The sequence below is a fragment of the Lissotriton helveticus genome, chromosome 5_1, assembly GCF_964261635.1.
Source record: "Lissotriton helveticus chromosome 5_1, aLisHel1.1, whole genome shotgun sequence".
NCBI lineage: Eukaryota > Metazoa > Chordata > Amphibia > Caudata > Salamandridae > Lissotriton > Lissotriton helveticus.
In genome coordinates, this window is record NC_136065.1 from 1,950,200,259 (window position 1) to 1,950,225,873 (window position 25,615).

At 44.6% G+C, this 25,615-nt stretch overlaps 1 protein-coding gene across 2 annotated transcripts in view; it reads right to left on the bottom strand.

Moving 5' to 3' along the window:
* The window catches only part of SRCIN1 (SRC kinase signaling inhibitor 1), an 808,310-nt gene that overhangs the window by 249,501 nt on the left and 533,194 nt on the right, over positions 1–25,615 (bottom strand). For both annotated transcript variants that reach the window (XM_078645611.1, XM_078645612.1), the window contains exon 12: positions 17,929–18,059. In XM_078645611.1, the coding sequence (XP_078501737.1) occupies positions 17,929–18,059 (131 nt within the window). The remainder of the gene's footprint in view (positions 1–17,928; positions 18,060–25,615) is intronic.

The following is a 25,615-nucleotide window of genomic DNA, read 5'->3' on the forward strand; positions in this document are numbered from 1 at the left end:
TAAAATCCAGACTGATCCGGATGAATCAGAGACGTAATCACCGTGACAAGCCTGGTCGCTAGGAGTTTCGCCAATATCTTAGGCTCTGCGTTTAGGAGCGATAAGGGCCTACAGGAGGAGCAGTGCGTCTTGGGTTTGCCCGCTTTATGAAGGACCACTACGTTAGCAACACGTTGATCGTAAGGAAGCTCACCGCACTCCTTACTCTCCATAAACATGGCACGCATATAGGGAGCTAGTTTATTTGCATTCAACTTATACAGTTCAATAGGTATCCCGTTTGGACCAGTCGCTTTACCCGATTTTATCTGCCTAATCGCTTGGACCACCTCGTCATCCGTCAATGCGGAAGGTGTAGATGTTTTTAACTTAATTGTTTTGTATTTATGTCCTTTTTCTTCTACACAAAGCTTTGAAAACAAAGCTTCAAGAGATCAGCAACCATGTTTCTCACTAGTGATGTTAGTTAGCCAATGAGCTTAATCATGAAATATGTATTTTGCGAACTAATGGTTTAAAAGAGCTTTTATGTTTAAATTTCTTTTATTGGTTTTCATTTCAAATATACGGCATACAAAGATTGAACATGTGCTAGTTATTGTTGCCTGGTCCTCCAAGAGGACTGCTGCGATGGAAAGACAATAAACTAAGAAACATGAAGAAAGTCCCCCCTCTCATACGCCCCCTGTCAAGAGGCTCAAGCGAGTACAATATTCCTAAAAGAGATTTAAAAAGTTGAGAAAATATAGTAAGTGTTTTTGTCCTCTACTTGTAACATACAGTCATAGAAATACTATGCCAGACCCCTTTGAGAAACATTGCCGGTATCTCCATTTTAAACTTTTCTGAAGGGGTCAGGATATCTCTATGCAAGACACTTCTAAAAGTTGCCACAATATGCCTATGCTAGAGTCTTTTAGAAGAAGGCAGTATCTCTTCAGCATTGACTACTTTAATAGATTTCTTTGTATGGTCTTTGAGTATGCCACATGGGAATTCCTGGTACTTTTTTTATAATACAGTGATACTTTGTGTAGCTCCTCTTGTTCTTTTGGCCTTTACTGAAGCAGTCCATGCTTGCTTCTCCAATTCCTGTTACTGCATCCACCAGGTTATTCTTATGCTCACAATTCTCTGCTCTCGAATAGGTGAACACATTTGCTTCTTCCTGGGAAAACTGTACTGGGAAACAACTCCAGGCCACACTAACTATCCCCTTTTTGAGCTGCTCCCAATCACGGTTGTTGCCTAAGGTGGGTCAGTGGCCACACCGTATAGCAGATGCATTACTTTTAAGTACTCAAACAATTAGAGATACCACACTATCTCTACAGCCCTGCTCCCTCGCTTTCTACTAAATACAGTGCAAAGTTTTCTAGCTATTGTATCCCTGTCTAGGCTCCATTCTTATAACTTGTGCTCCTGGGTCTTTATAGGCACACAGGAAACATTCAGCACAAAAGATCCAGTAGAGTACATACATTGAAGATGTTCCTATATATGCTGACTCAACAATACACCCATGTACTGTGAGTGGAGGCCAGATCATTTTTCACATCTTGTTACCTGAGATCCAGTAACTGTAAGTAGCACAATCTGTTTGAAGACCTAAATGACGTATGTTCCAACTGAAACAATTTTACATCAAGGATAACAAGGGCTTACGCTGCATTCAAAATGTTGTGAGTCACATTTCCTACTTCAAATGGAATACTGAAATGACTAAGATAAATAGGGCATGCGTCATGGAAGGAAAATGTAACTTATCCTCTAAGCATCTGTTCATGTAGCGATGTAGATTAACCTGCTCTACATACTCCTCATCTAGATTAACCTGCTCTACATACTCCTCATCTAGTGTTGGGCTCGAACATGTACAGTTTGTTTTTCTTCGTAGAAGTATTTCGAGTCACAAGGTGTTGTGACTCCTCCTTTGAATAGTATTGCTCATGATCATCGGTTCCATTATTAGGTTGTTTTCCTGCATGGCGGGTGAGAATGGAGATGGAGCTGAAGGGACAGAAGATGCCCATGCATAGGAATGTGTGAAAAGCAAAGTAAAGTATGGGAAATAGAGCTGCCACAGTTGAAGGCTTCTGGGAGGGTGGACTCATGTTAATCTACAAGCACTACATGCCACAAACAGATGCTTACAGGCTAAGTAAAATGTTCTATGTGTGGCATGTGTGGCTGTAGATATACATGCCCTGCATAGACTGGAAATCAGTTGTGCCCTAAAATCATGGCTAGCCAGAGGAAGAATTAGATGATTGAAAAAGTGTACTTAGTACAGCCTGGCCCACTGTGGCTTGTTGACGAGCTAGGACATCCACACAGTAGTGTTTAGTGAACATGTGTGGTGTGCACTAGGTAGCTGCCCAGCTAGTGGGATGTTTCCCAAAAAGGCCATGGACGCAGCTTTTTGTGCTTAGAATACAGCCTGGGTGGAGCAGGGAGTTGACGTTTGGCTTTGGCATAGCAGGTTTGAATACACCTGACTACCCAGAGGGCTACTCCTGCTTTAGAAATAGCCCTACCTTTGTGTAACTTAAAGAAGGCAACAAACAGTTGTTGAAGCTTGAGAAAAGCGTGTGTCCTATCAGTGTGGTACATGAGGGCCCTCTTGATATCTAGTGTGTGCTACAGATTCTGGGTGCAGAAAGAACACTTGCAGTTCAATGGTTTGGTTGAGGTGGAAGGGAGAGACCTACTTGGGCTAGAACTTCAGGTTAGTTCTGAAGACTACCCTGCCAGCAAAAACCATGCAGACAGGTTCTTTTGTGCTGAGGGCTTGAATCTCGCTGACTCACCTGGGGGAAGTAACAGCTACCAGGAAAACTACATTCCAGGACAGAAACTAGAGACGACACAAGTGAAGGGGCTCAAAAGGGAGTGCTATGAGCCTAGTGAGAACTAGGTCAAGGTTTAGGAAGGGGCTGGGGTAAGCTAGAGGATAAGCCTTTTATGTCCCTCCATAAAGACTTTAATGATTGGGACTCTGAACAAGGAAGATTGTTCTCTGTTCTGCAGGTATGCTGCCAATGAAACCAAATGAAAGCAAATGGAAAAATAAGCCAGGCCTGAGCATTGTAAACAAAGGAGATAGCAGCCAATGTCCTGTATTGCATGCTTAAGCGGATCAATATCTTTGCAGTAGTGAACAAAACTCTTCCACTTTGCTGCATTGCAGGCTCGGGTGGTAGGATGCCAAACCTCATATATATGTATATGGTCATGCACTCGCTGGCAAATTGAGATACCCAGACTCTAAGACCTCAAGAGCTAGATTGCTAGGTTGAGCTGCCTGGGGATGGGATGCCGGACTGTGCCCTGGTGTTAAGTTAGAAGGTCTGACTGTTGAGGAGCTTCTTGTGTGGTACAACGGACAACCCAGATAGGGTTGTGGGCCAGGGCCGTCTGATCTAAACGAGAGCCACCAAAATGATGGCGAGAGAGGTCTGCTGTAGCTTCTGGACAATGTATGGAAGAAGTGGGAGAGGCAGAAAAGTGTAGGCAAATATCCCTGACCAGTTCATTCATAGTGCATTGACTGTGGGTGCGGACACCTGGAGGCGAATCTTGGGCATTTGGGGTTTTCTCCAGCTGCAAAGGTTGTCTACGTGGGAAAACACCTAACGATGGAAGTATGGGAGTAGGACTTGAGGGTGAAATTCCCACTTGTGGATTTGTTGCTGCATTTTGCCGAGCAGGTCTGCAAAGTCATAGTCCACTACCGGAAAGTAATCCGCTAGCAGGGAAACCCTGTGGTAGATAGCCTAATGCCAAAAGCTCTACACCAGTCATGTTGTCTGTTTTGATCAGGACTAGTTTCTAATGTATGTGGCAGTAAAAGGCCTTGCAAGCCAATTGAACTGTCAGCAACTCTAGGTGGTTGATCTGGGACTGCCACGGCTGGGGCATACCCATCCCACTTAGGGCGAAATATGTTGCAGCAACAAATGATGGGCAGAATGCTGAATGAATCAAACATTCATCCTAGTCAAAATATCTGGGCTAAATCCATCATTCTTTTCCTCCAAACGCCACCCCAGTTTGGAATCAGCCATATGCAAATCAATCTTGACCCTGCTCCTCATGGGAACAGCCCAGCCCGAACTACCAAGGCGGGTCCTCTCTGGACCGGAAACAAGCATCCTGGGACCGGTTTCAGGGTATCACTCCTCATCAGCCATGCTAGATTGAATCCAGTGGCACCGCAAGCAAGAGACCCACAGGTGGGCAAACCCATACCACTTAGGGTGAAAGATGCTGCAGCAACAAATGATGGACGAAATGCTGAATAAGTCAAACATCCACCCCAGTCAAGAGATCTGTGTTAAATCCATTATTCTTTTGCTCACAACGCCACCCGAGGTTGGTCAAGGGTATGCCCAGACATGGGTCAGTTGCTCGCTGTGCCAGCATATTACAGCCAACTTATTGCCAACGAAGTGCCACTGGATCAAAGCTGCAAGAAACAACTAGGGGCTGGCTCTAATCAGTAAGGCTGAGCCACAGTAATTATAAAACAGAACAGAAGTGCCAATACTGATGTGAATGATTTCAATAACCAATATTCATCCAAATCCAGAACAGAAATTCGAGAATGGGAATTGCTAATCAATAGCTTTTTTATTTGAAATTTTTTTGAAGAAATATATTACACAATTTTGATACATAGTACTGAATTTTTTTTTTCTAAAAACACACGTGGGACATAGATGTATAATTCTACATACAATCATACATTCAGGATCACAGACATATCACAACCAACCAAAACACATTCACACAGTCAAAAGAACAGTGAATATAATACAATATATATACAAGGTGACTAGAGAAAGGGGCCACGGTCTGCACGTCTTTTCAATACTAATGAAGTACACAGTTTTTCTTTAGTACATTCCTATGTCTCTAATAAAACAAAATAAAGCTCATTGTGGTTACTACTGCAAGGTAATGTACACATTCAAGCTCAAGGCTCAACTACTTGGGAGCCTAGATGCTGGCGCAGACCAAATGTGGCAGGGCCTACGCGTTTCGAATCCCACAGAAATCGTCGGGGATTCTCTTCAGGGCCTATTGTAGTATCTGTGAAGGAATGGGACAAACGTGAGTGACGCATATTAGACAAAAAAAATTTGTTCAACTAAGGACAACATACAGAGAGACCCGCCCACCGATCCAACAGTCCCTACATCGGCTTACCAAACGTTGGGAGTCCTAGACGTGTAATAAGAGCAGAGGCTTTTTCAAGATTTGGCCTAAACCTGGGAATTTAAAGAATAATCCTAATCAGGATATACATGGGGAAATCAGAAGGGCTGAAACAGAGAGCTAACGAGACTGCGCTCACGGTGTGTGATTATACTCACCTATTCAAAATGTATAGTACTGGAAGGGTGTTTTCAATTCAGATCAAACTGTCAGGGGATTTTCTTGAACACCACAGCGAAGAGGGCTGCCTGCTTGGAAAAGTAAAATTGTAAGCTGTTGTTCAACCTTAGCTTTAAGGTGAATGAATCAAAAATGTCATAAGAGTCTCACCCCTACTGTCAATATGTTGCGTTACAGGGCAGTGGACCCGGACACAAGGTTTCAGTCTACCGTTTCTATTCTGCAACATATAAAATTGAACAAATCAATGTGCAACAAGATGCACTAATGGATGTACTATCTAAATTTGGCAAGGTTGGCGATTCTTACCAGTCTTCAGAGTTTGGGTACCCAAACGGAAGACAGATCCACTCGTCCACCAGCATGGGTTGGAAAAATCCGTACTATAGTGGAAGAAATAATTGACCGTCACATGTTTGAAACGTGTAAAATCCACAATGAGGTTAGTTACAAAGCCCAGGATCGTCTTACCGGAGTGCAGCAAACATGAGGTGTGTGCGTACGGGGGTTCAACTAATGACAGCGCAGGCAGGGCATTGTAGCCCACTCACTAGAACAAAACAAGAGAAGCCCTGTGAGGCACAAAGTCTTGGAAAAAATTATTATGCTGCCAAGAATCGAAGAGAAACCAGTTCTTACCTAGGCGGGTACAGCGTTGGAATGTGACCTGCACTTAGTTGCGCAATCGAGCGGCAGGCATCAACTCGCCGGTAGTCTAGTAATGATCTATGAAAACAACAAGAGTATCTATGACTCTAAGGGCACGACGGCTGAGACTAACACTCAATATAGTCTAAGGACTTACTTATAGTTTTGGCGGTCACACGGACCGGTGGCGTTCTAATCGGCACTATTCACTCGCGCATGCGTCGGGAAGCAGAATCAGGGAGGTATAGTTATATAGCGGGCCAGATATTTTATATGTTGCAGAATAGAAACGGTAGACTGAAACCTTGTGTCCGGGTCCACTGCCCTGTAACGCAACATATCGACAGTAGGGGTGAGACTCTTATGACATTTTTGATTCATTCACCTTAAAGCTAAGGTTGAACAACAGCTTACAATTTTACTTTTCCAAGCAGGCAGCCCTCTTCGCTGTGGTGCTCAAGAAAATCCCCTGACAGTTTGATCTGAATTGAAAACACCCTTCCAGTACTATACATTTTGAATAGGTGAGTATGATCACACACCGTGAGCGCAGTCTCGTTAGCTCTCTGTTTCAGCCCTTCTGATTTCCCCAGGTATATCCTGATTAGGATTATTCTTTAAATTCCCAGGTTTAGGCCAAATCTTGAAAAAGCCTCTGCTCTCATTACACGTCTAGGACTCCCAACGTTTGGTAAGCCGATGTAGGGACTGTTGGATCGGTGGGCGGGTCTCTCTGTATGTTGTCCTTAGTTGAACAAAATTTTTTTTGTCTAATATGCGTCACTCACGTTTGTCCCATTCCTTCACAGATACTACAATAGGCCCTGAAGAGAATCCCCGACTATTTCTGTGGGATTCGAAACGCGTAGGCCCTGCCACATTTGGTCTGCGCCAGCATCTAGGCTCCCAAGAAGTTGAGCCTTGAGCTTGAATGTGTACATTACCTTGCAGTAGTAACCACAATGAGCTTTATTTTGTTTTATTAGAGACATAGGAATGTACTAAAGAAAAACTGTGTACTTCATTAGTATTGAAAAGACGTACAGACCGTGGCCCCTTTCTCTAGTCACCTTGTATATATATTGTATTATATTCACTGTTCTTTTGACTGTGTGAATGTGTTTTGGTTGGTTGTGATATGTCTGTGATCCTGAATGTATGATTGTATGTAGAATTATACATCTATGTCCCACGTGTGTTTTTAGAAGAAAAAAAAAAATTCTGTACTATGTATCAAAATTGTGTAATATATTTCTTCAAAAAAATTTCAAATAAAAAAGCTATTGATTAGCAATTCCCATTCTCGAATTTCTGTTCTGGATTTGGATGAATATTGGTTATTAAAATCATTCACATCAGTATTGGCACTTCTGTTCTGTTTTATAATTACTGGATCAAAGCTAGCTTGGCTGATGAGGGGTGATACCCCGAAACCAGAGCCAGGATGTTTGTTTCCGGTCCAGGGAGGACCTGTCCTGGCGTGTCGGGCTGGACTGTTCCCATGAGGAGCAGGGTCAAGAGTGATTAGCATATGGCTGGGCCCAAACTGGGGTGGAATGGTGAGCAAAAGAACAATGAATTAAACCCAGATCTCTTGACTGGCAGTGAGTGGCTGAAAAGTTTCAGCACTCCATCCATCATCTTGTTGTGTGTGCCCAAAGTGGCCAAAGTAAGCTCAGGCGTAGGTCCGTTGCTCGCTGTGCCAGCATATCACAGCCGTTGGTCCTAGGACTCATTTAGCCACGCATCAAGTCAAAAAACATTTATAATTCCAAAATATTTTGCATGCAGAAATATATACAGCAAATGACAATTAATACAATTATGCACCTTAGGAGAAAGAAAATAGATACCCACTGTATTTAAGAAAGACGGTCTATTTATTCATAGTACCAATTCTGAGGGTAAAGACATTACCAAACATGTAATCGTCAAGCCGTTGCTCCAAAGAAAAGGAGGTGAAAAAAGGGGGTGCTCTTGTGTGTAGTAAAGCTGAGAAAAAGTATAGAATGAGAATAGTTCATGAGGAATTACAATGGTTTCGAAAAAACAACAGGTTGTAACATTAGCACCAGTTGCTTGTGGCCTGTCCAAAAAATATCATTTGTCTAATTCAAAATAATTCACAAGGAATGTTGCAGAGAAATGTCATCTGTTCAAAGGATGGAATGGTGGTGTCATATGGTACAGGGCCTTGGTAAAGGGTAGATGTCGATGTTTCTACCCGACTTAAGGCGCAGGGGGCTTTTAAACCTCCGTTTGCGGGTCTTCCTCAAGACAGGGGTGAAGGAGGGACAACCTATTGCAGGACAGGGTGAGTCCGAGGACCAACTGTTGTTCTATATCATACGATACCCAGGTCCATGGATAGTGATCGGGTTACCCCATTAGTTTATAAAAGCATATCACAGCCAACATATTGCCAACGATTACCACGGTTTTGTGCCAGGGTTTACCACCATTGAATCGGTGCCTACAGATTACCAGGAATTACCCCCACTGTGCTAGTGAAATGATTTTCCAGGCGGTGACAGTGGTAAAATAAAAACAAGTCCTCACCCACACACTCAGGGCTCAAGCATACACCTAAACATACAGATATGCACTCGCAGAACAAGACACACACAGACATGTACACATGCACTTCCACCCAAAGACATATGAACACAAACGGGTGAGCACAGCTTAAAAACTTATCTTTCTGAAGTACGCCTTCTAGCAGCAGTGCTGCAACAGCAGGCCAGTTTATTTTTTCCTTTCCCAGGCTTTACATCTCCCAAACAGCAATCCCTAGAGTGGCGGCGTGGGAAACACCTTAGGCAACTTTGGGATGGGAGGGAGTAAGCTTGTATGAGGGTAGGGGATTGGGATCAAGTACCTGGTAGGGTGGGGTGAAGGGAGCAATGGGAGACCTAATCTGAATGAGGGAAAGGGGAGCAGGGTGAGGCTTAAGTGAGGGAGCAGAAGAAGGGAGACTGGGGCTGTAGATCTCACAATGACCTGGGCATGTATTAACACAGTTAATGGGTTTGGGGTAGTTCTGGTCTGCCGTGCTGCTTACGAACCAAAGGGTTTGAAGTAGCCCTGGGCCATCTATACTTCCACAGAATTCAGGCAGTCTGCAAGGGTTTATTACTGGTTTTGTTTTGAGGCGATGCTAGAAGAGAGCCGTGGAAGCACTTCTATTTCCAATTCTGGGGAGGAAGCAAAGAAGGATGAAGATTATATGTAAAAGTGGTGGTTCCTTTCGAACTATACATTTCACCTCTGTAAGACACATTTCTCACTCTAAGTTGACATCTGTATTTCAACAGGAAGGACAAGACCAAAGGGAGGAGGGGGGCCTCACATTCTGGATGATTCCTGGAGGCGACAAACCAGTTATTTCTTTTGCCAATTCAGAGACTGCTCTCTGGTTGAGTGGCACCAGAAGGCACAGGTCTCCTTTGTCCGCTGCTTTATGGCCATAACACCAGATTACCGCGGAGTAGTTTGTTTTCCATGATTGTAGAGGACTCTAGAGCATACTAATGAGTTTGTGTTGAGTTTGGAGTTTACTAATGTAAGGAAATCCATTATGTCTCTATAATGAGCAAAACAGCTTATATGTAGTAATTTCTTCTACGACTATTAATTGTCTTTATCAGGGCCTTCCAAAACACTTTCTCTTAAGAGTTCAGTTGGAGTAAAAAAAACTGCAGCACAGTTCATCTTAAGGTATAGCAAGTGGACTCATATTTCGTCTCATCTCACCTCTTTTCACGAGATTATGGTGGCCACACATGCCATGATTTGCTAGGAGTTCTGTGCAGTATGAATTATTGAAACATTAAAAAAACAATGTTAGCCATTTTGTTCGACTATTTTCTCATATATCATGAGAATACTGCTCTAAAATAACTCTCGCAAACTATGACTGAATAACAGGTTACTTATGTACAATGATGAGTGTGTCACATAAGTGCCACCCACGGATCAGTTGCTTTCTAAAGCTTATCTATGCCCTCAGACGCAAAGCCAATCAGCAAATTGGCTTGAGCAGTGTGCAGATCTCTAGGTTAGGACCTTTCTTTAGATGGAAAAGCAGCCCATCACACAAAAACGTGAAGTGGAATGGTCGGTGAGGAATCTGTAAGTTAGACAGAATATTCATCAGAAAAAGAGTTACCGAAGGTAACTTGTTCTTCTGATGGATACTTCTAACTACAAATTCCTCACCTTGTAAATAAATACTAAAGCAGTTCCTATCCAGGAGGAAGGTCTTTAAATGGCTGAAACTAAAAAGTCCTACAGGATTTGACGGGCAAAATGCCCATCCCGATGGACTGGACTGTCAAGGTAATAGTGCTTTGTGAACGTGTGCCCTGCTGCCCATGTAGCAGTTTGACGAATATCCAGGACAGGCACTTCACATGCTATCACAGTATTGGCAGCCTTGGCTTGAGTGGAATGAGCCCTTAATCTTTTTTGGCAGCAGCTTCGTAGCTAGCATGTAGCAGATTATTATGCAGAGGGCACCCCATACAGAGATGGTTTTTTTCTGCACTACTTTGCACTTTTTGTTCTAGTGAAACCCACAAAGAGTTCATCACCCACACAATGGTCCTTGGTACAATCAATGCAGAAATGGAGGGCTTTCTTAGGGTCCAAACAATGCAGTGTCTGGCAGTAATGCAGGTCGAGTTCTCAACATAAGATTGTCTGGCAAAATGTTGTGTAAGGTGGTTGGACCGAGAGGGCCTGCACCTCACTCATGTGATGAGAGGACTTGAATGCAGTCAGAAAAGTTGTTTTTAGGAAGAAACTATGCATTGAAAAGCTATGCATTGGCTGAAACGTGGTAACAATTTTTTAAACTAAATTGAAGTCCCTAAGTATCAGCACAAATGGCTTTCGTGGAATCTTGCTGAACACCTTTCATTCTTGGTGGTGGGGATAAGAACGAGCCTAGAGGCTTTTCCCCATTGCTGTAAAAGGCCCTGCATCAAAATTGGATGTATCTGCCATTTGTGATCTGTTAGGTGTCAGAGTTTGTCTGCTCTGGCGATTAAAGATGCTAACAGATGATTCACGACCAAAGAAATGCCAAGGCAAGTCCCTCGCAGACGCAAAGCCTCCTGGCACAGGGCCCAAGATCCCACTCTGCCCTGCTGGTAGTAATGTCACATGGAGGTGGTATTGTCCATGAGAACCTGTTTCCAGCCTCCCCTTGATCGATGTTAGGAAGGCCAAGCGGATCACCACAGCTCCAGCGCATTGATTTTGAGGCAGGTTTATGCTAAAGTCCAGAGTCCTCTGATGTCCACCTCTCCCACATGACCTCCCCAGCCCTGTGTGGTACACCCATAACCACAATCAGATTCTGGGTGGGGTAAGGAGAGCTGTCTGCCACTGGCCAAATCGAAGTCTAGCAGCCACCACTGCCCATCTTTTGCAGTCTCCTCTGAAACCTTGATGTAATGTCATGACCTGGAGGTGTCTCCCACAGCTGCATGTGTCAGATTTCTAAGCCCTTTGTGAGAGGACTTAGTTCAATGCATCAAAACAAAACAAAAATTCAGTTGGAATATGACCCGTACACAATCCAGTAAGCAATACTGTGCAGGTGGTGTTATCTGGTCATGTTTAGTACCGCTAGACAAACTCAGGGACACAGAGTAACTCCACTCCCTCTTTTGCAAATGAATAACACTCAAAATAGCAGTAAGAGACATGGGATAAAACTTTACAATGTTCATTTCTAAAACCCAAGTATAGTGCATAAATATGAACGGTAACTCTAGAGAATGAGACAATAAAAGTAGCAAGGCATGATATGGCAAGCAAATACAATATGAACATTCTTAAGTTGATCAGCAGGTTCCTAGCATCCTAAAACCCTATCGCTACTTCTCAGCATTCCTGTAAACCATAGTCAACACCTGTGTGCCTGAAGGATGGGAATACGGCAATATACATCCTGCAGGTCCAATGCCACCAGGATCCAGGGCAGACAGAAGCTGGACCAACGTGAACATCTTGAATGTGTCCTTTTGCAGGAAGGCATTGAGAGAGCAGAGATATAAAACAGAAAAAACAAAGGCCTCCATTCTTCTTCAGCAAAAGTAAGTTTCAACCCTCTGTGTGGCTCCTTTGGATAAAAGAGCCTACACTTCCTGCTGCAAAACATACATGTGTACCTCAGTCAGCCGCATCAATATGGTTGTAGCCCTCATTCAGGAGTGGCACTATCCTGAGTGGCAGGACTAGGGGAAGAGATACGTCCAGTGTTTGGAGGAGTGCACAGACCACTGGAATTCCTGTAGTTCAGCATAACGATTGTCCTCATCATGCCGAGGGTCAAATTTGTGTTTTTTACCATAGTTGTAATTATCTGAATCTCATCCAAAAAGCTGATGCAAGGTATGCGCTCTGCCACGTGGTAAAAGAAAGGTACTGGAGTCTGAAGGATTCCTTATAGGCTGCGCCCCACTGAGGAATGAGAGGGCAGCGTCGGTCGAGGGCGGGTAAAGACTAATATAGGTAATAGCTCCTCTCCCAGCAGCATCAGCACTGGTATTGAAGAGAAAGGAACCGGCACAGAGAGTTGAACAGGAACCGAATTTGACACCAAAGCCAGTGCGGAACCTGATGGGGGTTCAAGAGGCACAAAGGGCGCCAAAGGCAAACTCACATGAAGTACCAAGGTTGGAGGCTTCTGTGGATTCTTGGGGCCAGAAGGTGGGATAAAGTCAGGAGTCATGCTAAATATGTGCCACGTGGCCCCCTAAAGGCCTCTATTTTCGGTGATTTTGCAGACGACCCGGAAATGTAGGTGTTAAGTACTCTTATAACGCGCAACAGCTACTCCAAGGAGTGTCCTGGCGCGGAGCCAAGAAGAGTCACTGAACTACATGCCTTCATCACAGAAACAGGTACGTTTTTAAAAGTTTCTTGAAGGCTAACAGGTCTTGGGTATTGGGCAATGAACGAGGAAGGCCATTCCAAGCCTGGGCAGTCTTGACAGCCAAGGAGCAACCGCCCAGCTCTTGAGGAAAGAAGCGGGCACCCTAGCTAGAAGGAGAGCTGAAGAGCGGAGTTCTCTCAGCGGGACATAGAAGGAAAACCGATTCTGTAGAAAGGCACACCCATGACTGTAGAGGGCTCGATGAGCAATGACAAGGTATTTAAATTTAACCCGGTCTGCCACGGGAAACCAGTGGAGTGCGCAGAGATGTTCATGCACGCTACTCCTCTTAGCAGTAGCCAAGAGGAGCCTGGCAACCACATTCTGAACGACCTGAAGTCTATTTAGAGCGTATCCAGGGATACCTATGTACAACGCATTAGCATAGTCCAATCGGAAAAGGATCAATGTCCGGATGACCGTCTCTTTGGCAGGCCTAGGGAGGAGAGGTAAAAAACTCCTTAGCATTTTGAGAAGGCCAAAGCAGCTACCTGTGTTTGGGAACGAGAATAGGAGGTACATTGACACTCTTGTGCTCTCCATGGAACTCGAGAGTGGTGGGAAGGGGCAGAGGGTCCTGTTTCAACTTCTTGTGCTTCTTTTTAGACTTATCCAAAGACTTTGACCGTGACAAGAATCTGATGAGGGAACAGAACCTTCCTATCAACTTCGTCTCGTCACGGTGTAGAGTCTTCTGATGCATAGTGATAAGTTGTGCCTCACTGTCCCATATAGCCTTCGGGTTCATGGTGGTGCAGTTGTTGCAGGGCCCTGGAGTCGTGCTCCAACACCACGCACCACAGGCATACCTCATGGAGATCTGTTGCAGACATTTGCTTGCAAAAGTCCCTAAAAGTTTTAAACCCTGTTGTTTTGAGAGGTGGCATATTGTCCCTTGCACATTTATAAAAAAATAATAATTTGGGAGCAACTTACTTATCAAAAATGTAAAAAGTGGAACGTCGTTGGCGAAGTGTCGCACAACGAATGTGTGATGTAATGCCATGGTATTTCCCCCGCAGGGAATCACAACGCGGTCGTTACAACGACTGCGTTGTTATTCCGCATACCATTACTCCGCAAGTCGGAAGAATGACTTGCGGAGGGGGGGCGCTGGATGTTGGAATAGAATAATTTACTATTCTAACTCCAGTCAGTGCGGACACTAGGGAAGGTGTTGGATTTTAAATCCAACACCGACCCCCCCTCCCCTCCGCAAGGCGTTGTTCCGACTTGCGGAGTAATGGTATACGGAATCACAACGCGGTCATTGTAACAACCGCGTTGTGATTCCCTGCGGGGAGAAAAATGTGTGGTAAACGTTGTTTACCATCGAACACCACCACCTACCGGCAAGCAGTAGTACTGCTTTTGAGTTTCCTGATGTAGTCCGACACAGTGATGAATATTCATTCACAAGGTGCGGAGTCTGCGGTTAGAAGTATCTATTAACAAGCATTTACAATGCAATGGTTTCGCCTTTGGAAAAGTTTGAGCTATTGGCATTGTAAATGACAAAATTTGTATTTATGTGTTGGTTTTGAAAACAGATAAATAAATGGCATTGTCATTTACATTGCCATTAGCTTAATCTCTCGCAAATGTAATTGTAATTGTAATTGTAATTTATATTTATATAGCGCATTATCACCAACGGTCTCCAAGCGCTTGCTTTGGGAACCCGTCCTGGTTTTTCCCTGTGAGATAACCCTTACTGGGCACCCCCAAGGTGAAAGCCAGGCATCCCGCCGCAGGGGGGCATAGTGGAGATTAAGCAAGCTATTGCCTGGAGTTGCAGAGTGTGAACACGTGATTCGAGCAGGCACCGAAGCGAGAATGATCAAGTCCGTGGACATTTTGGGCTCAAGACCCTGCCGCGTCGGGAATTGAACCCTGGTCCCGGGTCTGACCTCTGCTTCATGGTCTGCCTCTTCTAACCATTGAGCCACACTTCTCCACATAAATGTGAGACCTATTGTACCCTACGGACGAGCTCAGCAGACAGCAATTACTACCACACACACACACCCAGTTGAAAATCTCCTGCGAAAGGATGTTGAAGTGCCATTCCTTTCAAATGAAAGAAGTACAGTTACTCAGTGCCTGCCCATTTAAAGCACTGCTCTCGCCCCACGTGGATGAAGCAGTACACCCTCTTCTTGTGTGCCACGTCATTGTAACGCAGACTACACCTTTCTGTCCATGTTATGATTTGTAGTGTAATAGATGACGCATTCCGAGACGAGAGGTGTCTTCATTTGAGTGGACTGAACTAACTAGACTAACACGAGTACTGATGATAGAGATGTGAAGAATGGAAAGCGCAAATCTAAAATAAACATTTCAGGAGAGATGCTGTGGTGCCAGAGTTGCCGAATTTGGAGCTGGGGAACCGAGTTCGAGTCCCGGCATCAGCTCAACATCCTGCGATTCTGAGCAGATCACTTAATGCCCCAGAGTTTACAAAAAAATGTATGGGCTGTAACTGGTTCTCATGTAAAGCGATCCAATACCTTCATGGAGTTCGCACCATTTAAACTGCAAAAACGTAACATTGCATTACGCCACACCTACTACCTACGTGAAAAAAAGACCCAAGATGCTCCGGGAATGCGAGGCTGCCCACCCAACGTAAGTGACCAGACCCTTACTAGACTCTTGCACCTTGATAATAACCACAGTCCTTCGTTCATACTCGCCCCAACCCTGCCTCCCCCACTGTGCAATCTAGACCCCCGTGCTGCACGCCACCGACCCCCTCCACATACATAGCACCTCACTCACCCCCGGTAGGAGGCCGCTTGGCGTCAGCAGCACGTGCGGAAGGGTCCGGGCTAGGCGCTGCATGGGGTCTGCCCGGGGCTTTTCTACTCGGCCCTCTGAGCGGACAGCTGGTCCCCCACCCTCCTCCTGGTGAGCAGGGCACGGAGAGCCCCCGCTCACACCCTCGAACACCCCGTCCTACAGATAGCGAGCCCCGGGAGTCTCTGACCGCCCACACGGCCACTTGTTATCTGCTGACCAGGCTTCTTATGAAACGGTTAAAAGCGAGATGAAAACATTTTCCTTGCAGCACAACTTCCGACTGGGAAAGGCTTTTTATTCTCTATTTTTCAGATCCCGACAATGTTTTGATCTTACCTTGCGTGACGCACCCTATACATTCTACTCACTCTGGACAACTGTACTGTATTATTATATAGGATATTATATGTTAGATTAGACGTTAGATAACGAAACTGCTCATATGTAAATCACCCCCCCCACACACACACACGCTTATTATTTTTGTCCACGCTATATAAAAGTGCTAATAAATGCATAGCTCAGTGTGCCCCAATGGGAGGGCTCACGCCATAAAAAAATATTTATTAAAGCAAATATTTAGGCCTCTGACAGCAGCGCTATCCTATAAGTTGGAGATGTTTTATGTACTTTAGTCTAGGACAGCAAAACTCAAAATACAGGGCCTGAAGAGGCTCACTTTACCACGAGCCTCAGAGCCCTGTTACTAACTGTCGTGATCTCTGACCTGTAAGCCTGCTGAAGCGTGCCTTTTGGAGCCAGGGAGGCGGCCAATGGGGCTCTGACTCCGTATCCGGTGATATTTCCAGGTTCACGGAGTTCCATGCTGCCCCCACCCCTAAACATTCCACCCTGGGGAGGTGCATGGGGGGTGGCGGGGGCTGAACGCCACACCCAGCCATTATCAGGTTGACCAATCTAAGGGCTAGGGGGCATTTGCATTCCTTAGTGGAGGGGGGATGGGGAACGAACTCACTGAACCTGAAACTTTCACCTGTGCGTCGAGGGAGGGTCTCGGGTCCCGTTTCACGCTCGTGCCTCAACACGTCACCAGTTTAGCAGCCTGACGCCTGTGAAATGTGTAATCCGAGTGCGTGGTTCTGCTTTCTTAGGCCCGCACCATGTGAACAAGCCGAGAGGAATTCAGAATTTGCCAGTTCAAATAATTAAAATCTTTACAGTAACAAGGAAAGGCACGGACAGCGGGAGGGGGGGCAGGAAAGGCACGGACAGCGGGAGGGGGGCGGGAAAGGCACGGACAGCGGGAGGGGGGCGGGAAAGGCACGGACAGCGGGAGGGGGGACGGGAAAGGCACAGACAGCGGGAGGAGGGACGGGAACGGCAAACGGCAAGAAAGGCAAAGCAAAAGTCAAGAAAAAGCACTCACCTGGACTACTTCTGGCGGCGGTCGGCCTGCAATGACCAAAACAAACCTTCCCCCAAAAAAAAATAGGAACCGCCCACCACCGCAATGACGTTACCAAAGGGGCTGAATGCCTAAAAATCGCCGGAACGCCCCCGAATCTGCTCCGGCATTGACGGACAGATCTCTGTTCCAATGGCTAGCCTCCATTTATGGAGCTAGCCAATGGAACAACGGGGCGGGACATGAGCACACATACTCTAAACATAAGATTTAAACCTAAAAACTATTTTAATAACACTTTTACATTTCATCAATCTTGACTACTCCTTGTCAGAAGGGACAGATCGCTTAGGTGTCACTTTGGCTGTGTCAGTATCTTTTGTAATAAATTAAATGCCTACCAAAAAATTTGTACTTACAGGCTTTCAGAGGTGTATCTAGCCTTGGGCACTGCAATAGATTTATATTTAGGCCGAAGGCAATAAAGCATGGATCCTAGCATTTTGATTTTTTGGTCAGGCTTGCTATTAATATTAAGAATTTAGAAAGACACTGCTGGCGATGAACAAGCAAATCTTGAAAATGATGAGCGCTGGAAAATTCAAACAAACTGCTTCTGCGAGAATTGACATTTCACCTTTGTAAGAGAAAAACAGCTTAACAGACCTAGAGGTGGGTCTGCCATCACCCGAAGATACAAATATGAGATCAGGAATTACAAGACAAATGCCTCCCTTAATTAAATTCCCCAGCCCTTTCTTACCTTTCAACTCCGTCAGGGTCTCTCCCAGCTGCTGAAGGACCATGGTCTTCTCTTCTAACTCTTGTATCGAGATGAGCTGATGACTGTGACCCAAGTCTTTCTTAATCTTCTCCACCGATTTTTCTAAATCACTTGGAAACCCAAGAAAAACATTTAGTGTCACACCGTATCACGCTGGCCACATGTACAAGTGCAATGTATTGTTAAATATAGAATCCAGCAATCTAAGCAGCACAGATTCTATTCACCGGATAGTAACACATACTCGGAGTCTTGTTAACTGACTCCGAATGGGTTTAAGTCTGGGGCAAACCAGTGAGTATTAGTCTTTAGTGAGCACTGAGTATAATTCGTCAATTTGAATTATAGTTCCTTTACTGATTTTCAACTAAACAAACTAAACTAAATTTACAAAAAGTACCACACCAAAGCACGTCACCTGCCTGCTATAGGAATGGCTAGTTTCTAGGACACCTTTCACTGTTTTATATTCATATTGCCACCATCACAGCCATTATTTACTTTACTATTGACACTACAACTTAGCATCCCCACACCGATCAACGGGATGGCCGGTCTTTCGGATGTCACAGTTCTCCATGTCACGGTCATCACAGTAAACTTCAACATCATTCCGTTGGACATCACAATCATCAGACGGATTTCTAGACATCACATCCACACCTAACATTACCAGCGTCATAATCACAAATCAAGCCAGGAAAATCTCAGGTGCAACCAATATCACATTGGCAAATTCTCTCCCTTTTCTACCACAAGGGGAAGAGCAAGACACTCTTACGTAATAAGATATAAGAAGTTACTTTCAGCTCCTGAACTTGAACTGTTTATGCCATCGGCGTGCCACAGTAAAGTACACCATCTATTTTTAATTTCCTCTGTCATTAAATGTCATCACACCATGACCGCAGTAACCCAAAGTGATCTAAGACGTACATCGCTTTTAAAGTGCCAGAATAGGACGTCTTTCCCTGCATCAAAAGCTGGCTAGCAGAGGAAACGAGACTGTTGTAGCTATGTGGGAAGGAAGACAATTATTTGATAAACTCAATGCCTGTAACGTCTTCCACACCGAGTACCAAGTGCATGTTAATAGTCATATATACCTACCACATTAGTCATAGGCATGCATACTTTTGAACAATACTTTACAAATTCAGGGTCTTCCAGGGACCCCTTCCTAAAGATGTTCCCTGAACTGGACTGGTTGGTACCAAAGACTCATGTCTGAAAGAGAAGGGGCTTGGAGGCAATATTATAATGAATCGACTCACTGGAGGCAATATACCAATATCAACTGTTGCAATATAAAACAAGATGCAGAGGGCTAGATAATTAAAACGGTCATTAAACTTAGTACTAAAGACGCAGAATATGTCCATTAGAAAAGGTGTTCCGTGAAGCTCATGTGGGAAAGTAATTCTGTTAATGAAGGGTAGGGTATTTTGGACAGATATACAGCAGTCCTTCAGCTCCTTGAGTCCCACAAACGAGATGTCCTAATGCAACAGAGTATATGAACAGAGGTGCCAACACTTTAAGAGCCCAGATAATCGGTTTAGAAGCTAGAGTAGAGTTTCCACGCACGCCCAGGTCCTGTTACCTTTAGCTCCTCAAAGCGCAGTGCTCCTTCCTCTGTCTACAGGTGGGGGCATAGAATGGCAAGGACAGAACTAAGAGGTCTGATGATGGGTTATATGGTTGAAGTGGCATGGTTCCCTATTCTGAACTATATCACTGGTATAAAAAAAAAGGCAAATACATTTATTCCATTTTTCTCCTTGCGTGGTACAGAATCGGACAAATGGGTTTTAGCGAAGCCTTTGTGTAGTAGAACAAAAATGTAGAGGTGTGTTTGCGAAATCACAAATATTTAATAACATTTCAGGAAAATTACATCATTTATTTTGAGAGCTTTATAAAGTGCAAACATGACCCAAAGGTATCCAAGAGCTGTACATAGCAAAGGCAGTTGCCGTTACACACATCTTACAAAAACAGGAGTACCTTATCGATATGAAAGATAACTTTCTATGTCCACACCTAATACAAGTACGTTGCATCAACACTGCTAGTATCATTGTCCGCATGGTCTAAACATGGTTCACCTGCGATGATGTTGCAGGCTTAAGCGTAGAGAACCCAGTGTTGTAGTGTGGTTACATTGCTGAGTCAAGGTCCATTCTGCGCTGGAGGAATCTATTTAATAAAATCCTTTTGACCTCCCTTTTGGAAACGATGGTCGATGGGTTGAGCAGAGTCTTAAGAGAGTTCCATATTTTAGGGGACGAACCGGAGAAAGAAGGGTTACGTTAGTGATTTCCTAAATCTCACTGGTTCAAGGAGGAGGGAGCTCACGCTTCTAAGAAAGCAACTATTTCCTGATACAGTCATATTGTGACCTAGGCACTCAAGTGTACCATATTGCAGGGCTTTGTGCATCAGGCAGCCTATCTTGAGGATGATCCTACCTTTGAATGGAAGCCATTGTGGGATTTTAGCAACAGTGTGAGATAGTCAAAGTACCTCAATCCCGTTAACAGCCTATCTGCAGCATTGAGGGTTGCCTTTAGCGGTGTGAGTCGTGATTTGGGAGTTCCCAACAATGTTGCATTTTCGTAGTACAGCCTAGATAAAACTAAAGATTGTATTGCTATTTTAAGGTCGGAAGTCGATATGAATGGTTTCAATTTCTTCACGAGTCTAAGATTTAGGAGTGCATTCAGTGTGGATGTGCTAATTTGAGCTTGCATGTTGAGATTTCTGTTGAGTGTTATGCCAATGGATTTTGTTGATTCAAAGATAGTGGGATTGAAGCTCAAAGCATCCAGGTGAATGAGCCATTCTTATAGGGTTAGGAGCTGTGAGGGGAAGAGATGAGTAGGAATTCAGACTTTAGAGAATTATGTTTGAGGTGATTTAGTGTTAGCCATGTTTAGATTAGTCACAGTGTATCATTGAGACATATAATGTCTACAAGTGAGGATATCTTTACGTAAACCTGAGTATCATAAGTGTACATGTGGTAGGAGAGGTGTGCTTGATTCAGGATATCTGATAGAGGATCCATGTGCAGGTTGAAGAGTGTTTGGGAGAGAGAGGAGCCTTGTGGGACTCCCAGTCAGACCGGAGATGGGTTGGATTGTAGATAGTAGGTAAACTATTGTAGGATGTTTTCAGATAGCCCCATTCTACATTCAACTAGTTCAAGGAGGTTGCTGTGATTGACCATTTTGAATGCAGAGGAAAGACCGAGAAGGATGAGTATGCAGGAGTTATTTTGGTCCAGTATTTTGAGTGCCTCATCCATGATATGCGAGATGGCTGTTTCTGTACTGTGACCAGGTGGCCTAGAACCCGATTAATAACTTCAAGCTACTCAACAATATTCAATGTGTTGGCACAGTTGGTTGTGAATATGTATCTCCAGTAATTTTGCTAGAAAAGGGATGTTTGTGACTGGTCGGAGGTTATTCAGATCAGTTGGGTCAGTGCCTTGTTTTTTCAGAAGGGGTGTCACCTGGCTGATTTTCAGGCAGTCTGGGAAGGTTCCTTGAGTTAGCAGTGAGTTTATAATTCTTGTCCAAAGGGGGCATTCTATCGGGATGATGGATTCGATGTTTATCATCCCATCTTTGGATATTATTACAGTCTGTGTGGCCCCTTCGGTGTGTGTGGATTTAGTGCAAGCTTGTACTGGTTTAAAAAAAAATCTTTTTATTGCAGAAAATAAACATAGCATTACGAAGACATTTGCATTCACTACATAACATATTGCTATACAGTCCGACAGTGGGGAGGTAGTGTCAACTGTTTTGCTCACATATCTCAATCCTTTCCTCCTCACCCCAAGTTCCCTGTTACCCCTGTAAGAACTCTTCAAACAGTTCCCCAAGCCTATTTAGAGTCATTGGTGTCAAATCCTTCCCTGCTATTCATTCAACTTCCCCCGGACTTTGGTCCATTTTTTGACACAACCCCTGCTCTCGTATACAGCCCTCTCAGCAAGCATGCACAAGTCCATGTCCACCCTCCATTCAATCAGCATAGGGGCCGAAGCGGCTTTCCACAGCTTGGCCACCATGTACCTCAATGTCACCCAGAGACGTTCTTTACTTATGAGAACCATCTCACCCCATACATTCAAAAGGCACCACTTTAGTGATTTAGTCGTGTCTACGTTATGTACCTCCTGCATACAGGACAGCACCGCCTCCCAGTATTCTCGTAACACTGGTCACCCCCATATCATGCGGAAGAAGGTGTCTTCCTGCTCACATCCCTGGTGCACAGCAGAGAGTCAGATGTGACAATTTTTACTAGTGTTGTGCAGGCAAAGTAGTTTCTGTGCAGGATCTTTAGTTGTACCAACCTAAAGCATGAGTGTATGGCTACCTCCCTAAGGGAGGACATGGCCTGCCATTCTTTGTCACCCAGGCCCTCCAAATCCCCCTCCCAGCGATCCCAGAGACTTGATATAGGGTCCGGGGAGTAATTCATGATTTTAGAGTATACTAGGGAGATTGTCCTCTTTTCCAAATGGTCACGCACTAGTCTGGAGGTAATCCATTTGTAAGGTCACAAACGACTGCACTTCTCCCCACCCATAGGTCACCCACCCTCGAGAGTCCAATCAAATCCCTTTTATCAGAGCCCTCTTGTCGTGCCAATAATCCCAGCTTCGCATAGTCCCAAAACAGGGGTCATCTGCGTAATCTTATCTCGCCAGCCTAGAGCTGTTAGTGCCTCTTTCCAGATTTGTAACATGGTCGAGGTCGGTCCGGGGAACGAGTTAGTCTTCTTTCCCCCATAAATCGCTCTGAGGTAGCCAACTCGGTGCATGTTGCAGTGGTCCATTCTATACGCTGGGTCATCCCGGGGTCTATGGACCCAGTGATTGCCCACCGTGAGTTGGGCTGCTCAGCAATACTTCTGGAGAGCCAGGAGCGCTATCCCAAAGTCATACCAACTTCTGGTCAACTTCAGGGAGAACCTGGAAGAGCCCCCTTCCCACAGGAGTAGGCACACTGCGGCGTCCACTGATTGAAAGTATGCTGGAGGCACCGGATGTGGTGTATTGTGGAGCATGTAAAAAATCTGGGAAGGGCCATCATTTTACAGAGTGATGCTCTTCCCAAGAGAGACCCTGGCAGGGACTGGCAGTATTGGACATTGCTTGCAAGCGCTGCAGTGGGAGTTATAGGTTCCGTTGATAAAAAACTTTAAGGTCTTTGGTGATATAGATCCCCAGGTATCGGAACCACTCCGTCACTATGTGTATTGCACAGTCTCTGGGGAGGTGTGGAGGGTGCCCCCAAAACACACAGATCACTGAATTCTCTCAATTATTGGTATATCCAGAGAATGTGTGATACAGTTAAAAAAATATGTAGTATTCCATTGAGTGTCAGTCTGGGGCCCCCTACATATAACATAATATCGTCAACATAGATGGAAATCCTATCTTCTCATTCCGTGGCCCACAGCAGCCCTCAAATAAGAGGGTCACCTCGTATCCATACCGCCAAGGGCTCCAACACGAGCGCGAAGATAAGCGGTGAGAGGGGACACCCCTCTCTCGTACCACATCGCATTTGGAAGATTTCCGATGTCCCACTGTTTACTGTCACTTGGGCCGGTGGGTCAGAATACAGGAGTCTAATGCATGCTATAAGCCGCAGCCCAAAATCCTGTTTTTTCAATACTCCATACATGAAGAGCCCTTCCACCGTGTTGAATGCCATCTGCACATCTAGAAATACTACTGCAACGTCCTCACAGATGTTGCCCATTCTGCCCAGGGCTCCATGCAAACACCTCAGGTTGAGAGCAGTGTTTCTCCCTGGCATAAAGCCGGATTGATCCAGGTGGATCACTGACTGTAGGACGTGGGTCAGCCGGATCACCAGTAATTTGGCCAGGATTTTACTTTTGCTGTTTAGAAGTGAGATTGGCCTATATGAGGCACACTCATCTGGTGGCTTGCACTCCTTGTGAATCACCACTATGCTGGCTATTCTTTGGTCTCTCGGTAGCAAACCTACTTCACAGCTCTCCCAAAACATCTGCAGGAGAAGATGTGCTATTTTGGTTGTCGTAAACTTATATAGATCAATGGGCAGATCATTTGGACCCCCTGCCTTCCCTGAGCGCAGGGCCCGGATCACCAGGAAGATCTTGCTTTCTGTCAAATCCTGCTAGAGGAGTTCTCGGTCTTCGGTTACAAACCCTGGTACTTGGAGAGTCGCTAGCAGCTCCCTCTTTTAGGTGGCTGTGGAAGACAGAGTGCAAAGCCACCTATAATACTCCCAGAATGCGTCCGCTATACCCAGTCCCTTTCGCAATGTGGCTCCATCCAGTCTTCTAACCTAAACACCCACCTCTATGCTGTTTCTTGTTTGTCTAGCCACGCAAGGCGTTTGCTTGCAGTAGGGTTTGATCAGCAAGAACAGGTTATCGTCGTCGTTCCAGTGGAAGATGGCATTTGAGTGTCAGATGGAGTGAACAGCAGTGGTTCAATGATTTGTTTAAGAAGAGTTTTGTTATACCCGGGTGAGTGGTATATGAGGTGCAATTTTGCATGTTACCTATTTGATGTAAAAAGCTCGATTCCCATACATTCACAGGATGCTAAGTTAGATACCGGGAAGAAATGGATCTGGAGAGAGTTGCAATAAATCACAGCTACACTTCTGCCATGCCTTTCGGGGCAATCTAGTCTTTTTATCGTGAAATTCGAGGGTACTAGGATATCCAAGAGGGGAGCGGAAGAGTCATTTAACTAAGTTTTGGTTAAGAAAGCTACATCTATTTGAAGCGATATGATGGCGTCAGCCATGTTTGCCTGCTGCTCTGCAGTTGAGTAGCATACATTTTAGGTCCGATGCTAGGGTAGCGAAATTAAGTAGTAGAGTGAATAAATTACTGGAAAAAGTTATGCTATATACTGGCAGAACACTCACAAGCAAGTATAAACCAACATTCTGCAGCCAAAAATGATGTGAAACCGGTTGATGCAAAATTGCAATAAATTTCACAAATGTTGTTGTCTAATTAAAATTTGCCAAGCCTACAAAAATAAGGGAAATAGATTGTAAAACTATTTGTAAGAAACAAATCTGTGTATAAATCATTACAATTTAGATAATAAAAATATAAAAGCTAAAGAAATGATAGTAACATTCTAATTATACAGCCAGACTTTGGAACATCTCTGCTCTGGTTCAAATATTATTCGCTCCACTCCCTACAGCCACAAACAGTGTAGCCCATGGATTTGCCTGTTTTTAGCACTACTGAAAAGCTTCTGTTATCCTGCCTTAGTAGTAAGTATGGGTAGCAAATCTAACATCAGCAAGCCTCTCCAGTCCTAGGTTGTTAAGCTCCGCAGGCAGAAAAAAACATGTTTTCAGTTTACCCATGAATTTATGGGACACTGGCTAGCCATGCGCAGTCCACCCTTATTGGATCAGCTTTCTGATCAATAAAACACATACTTGGTACTTGGCAAAATGAGCTGCTGAAAACATATTGCTCCCTACTTTGTGGATCATAGAAAAATCCACCTCAATACAATCAGTTAATAAAGAAGCAAGAAAAATTGTCAGAGCACTCCAATAGTTTCTAGAAACAACTTTTCTGTCACACTGTTGTCCTCTGCCCTAAC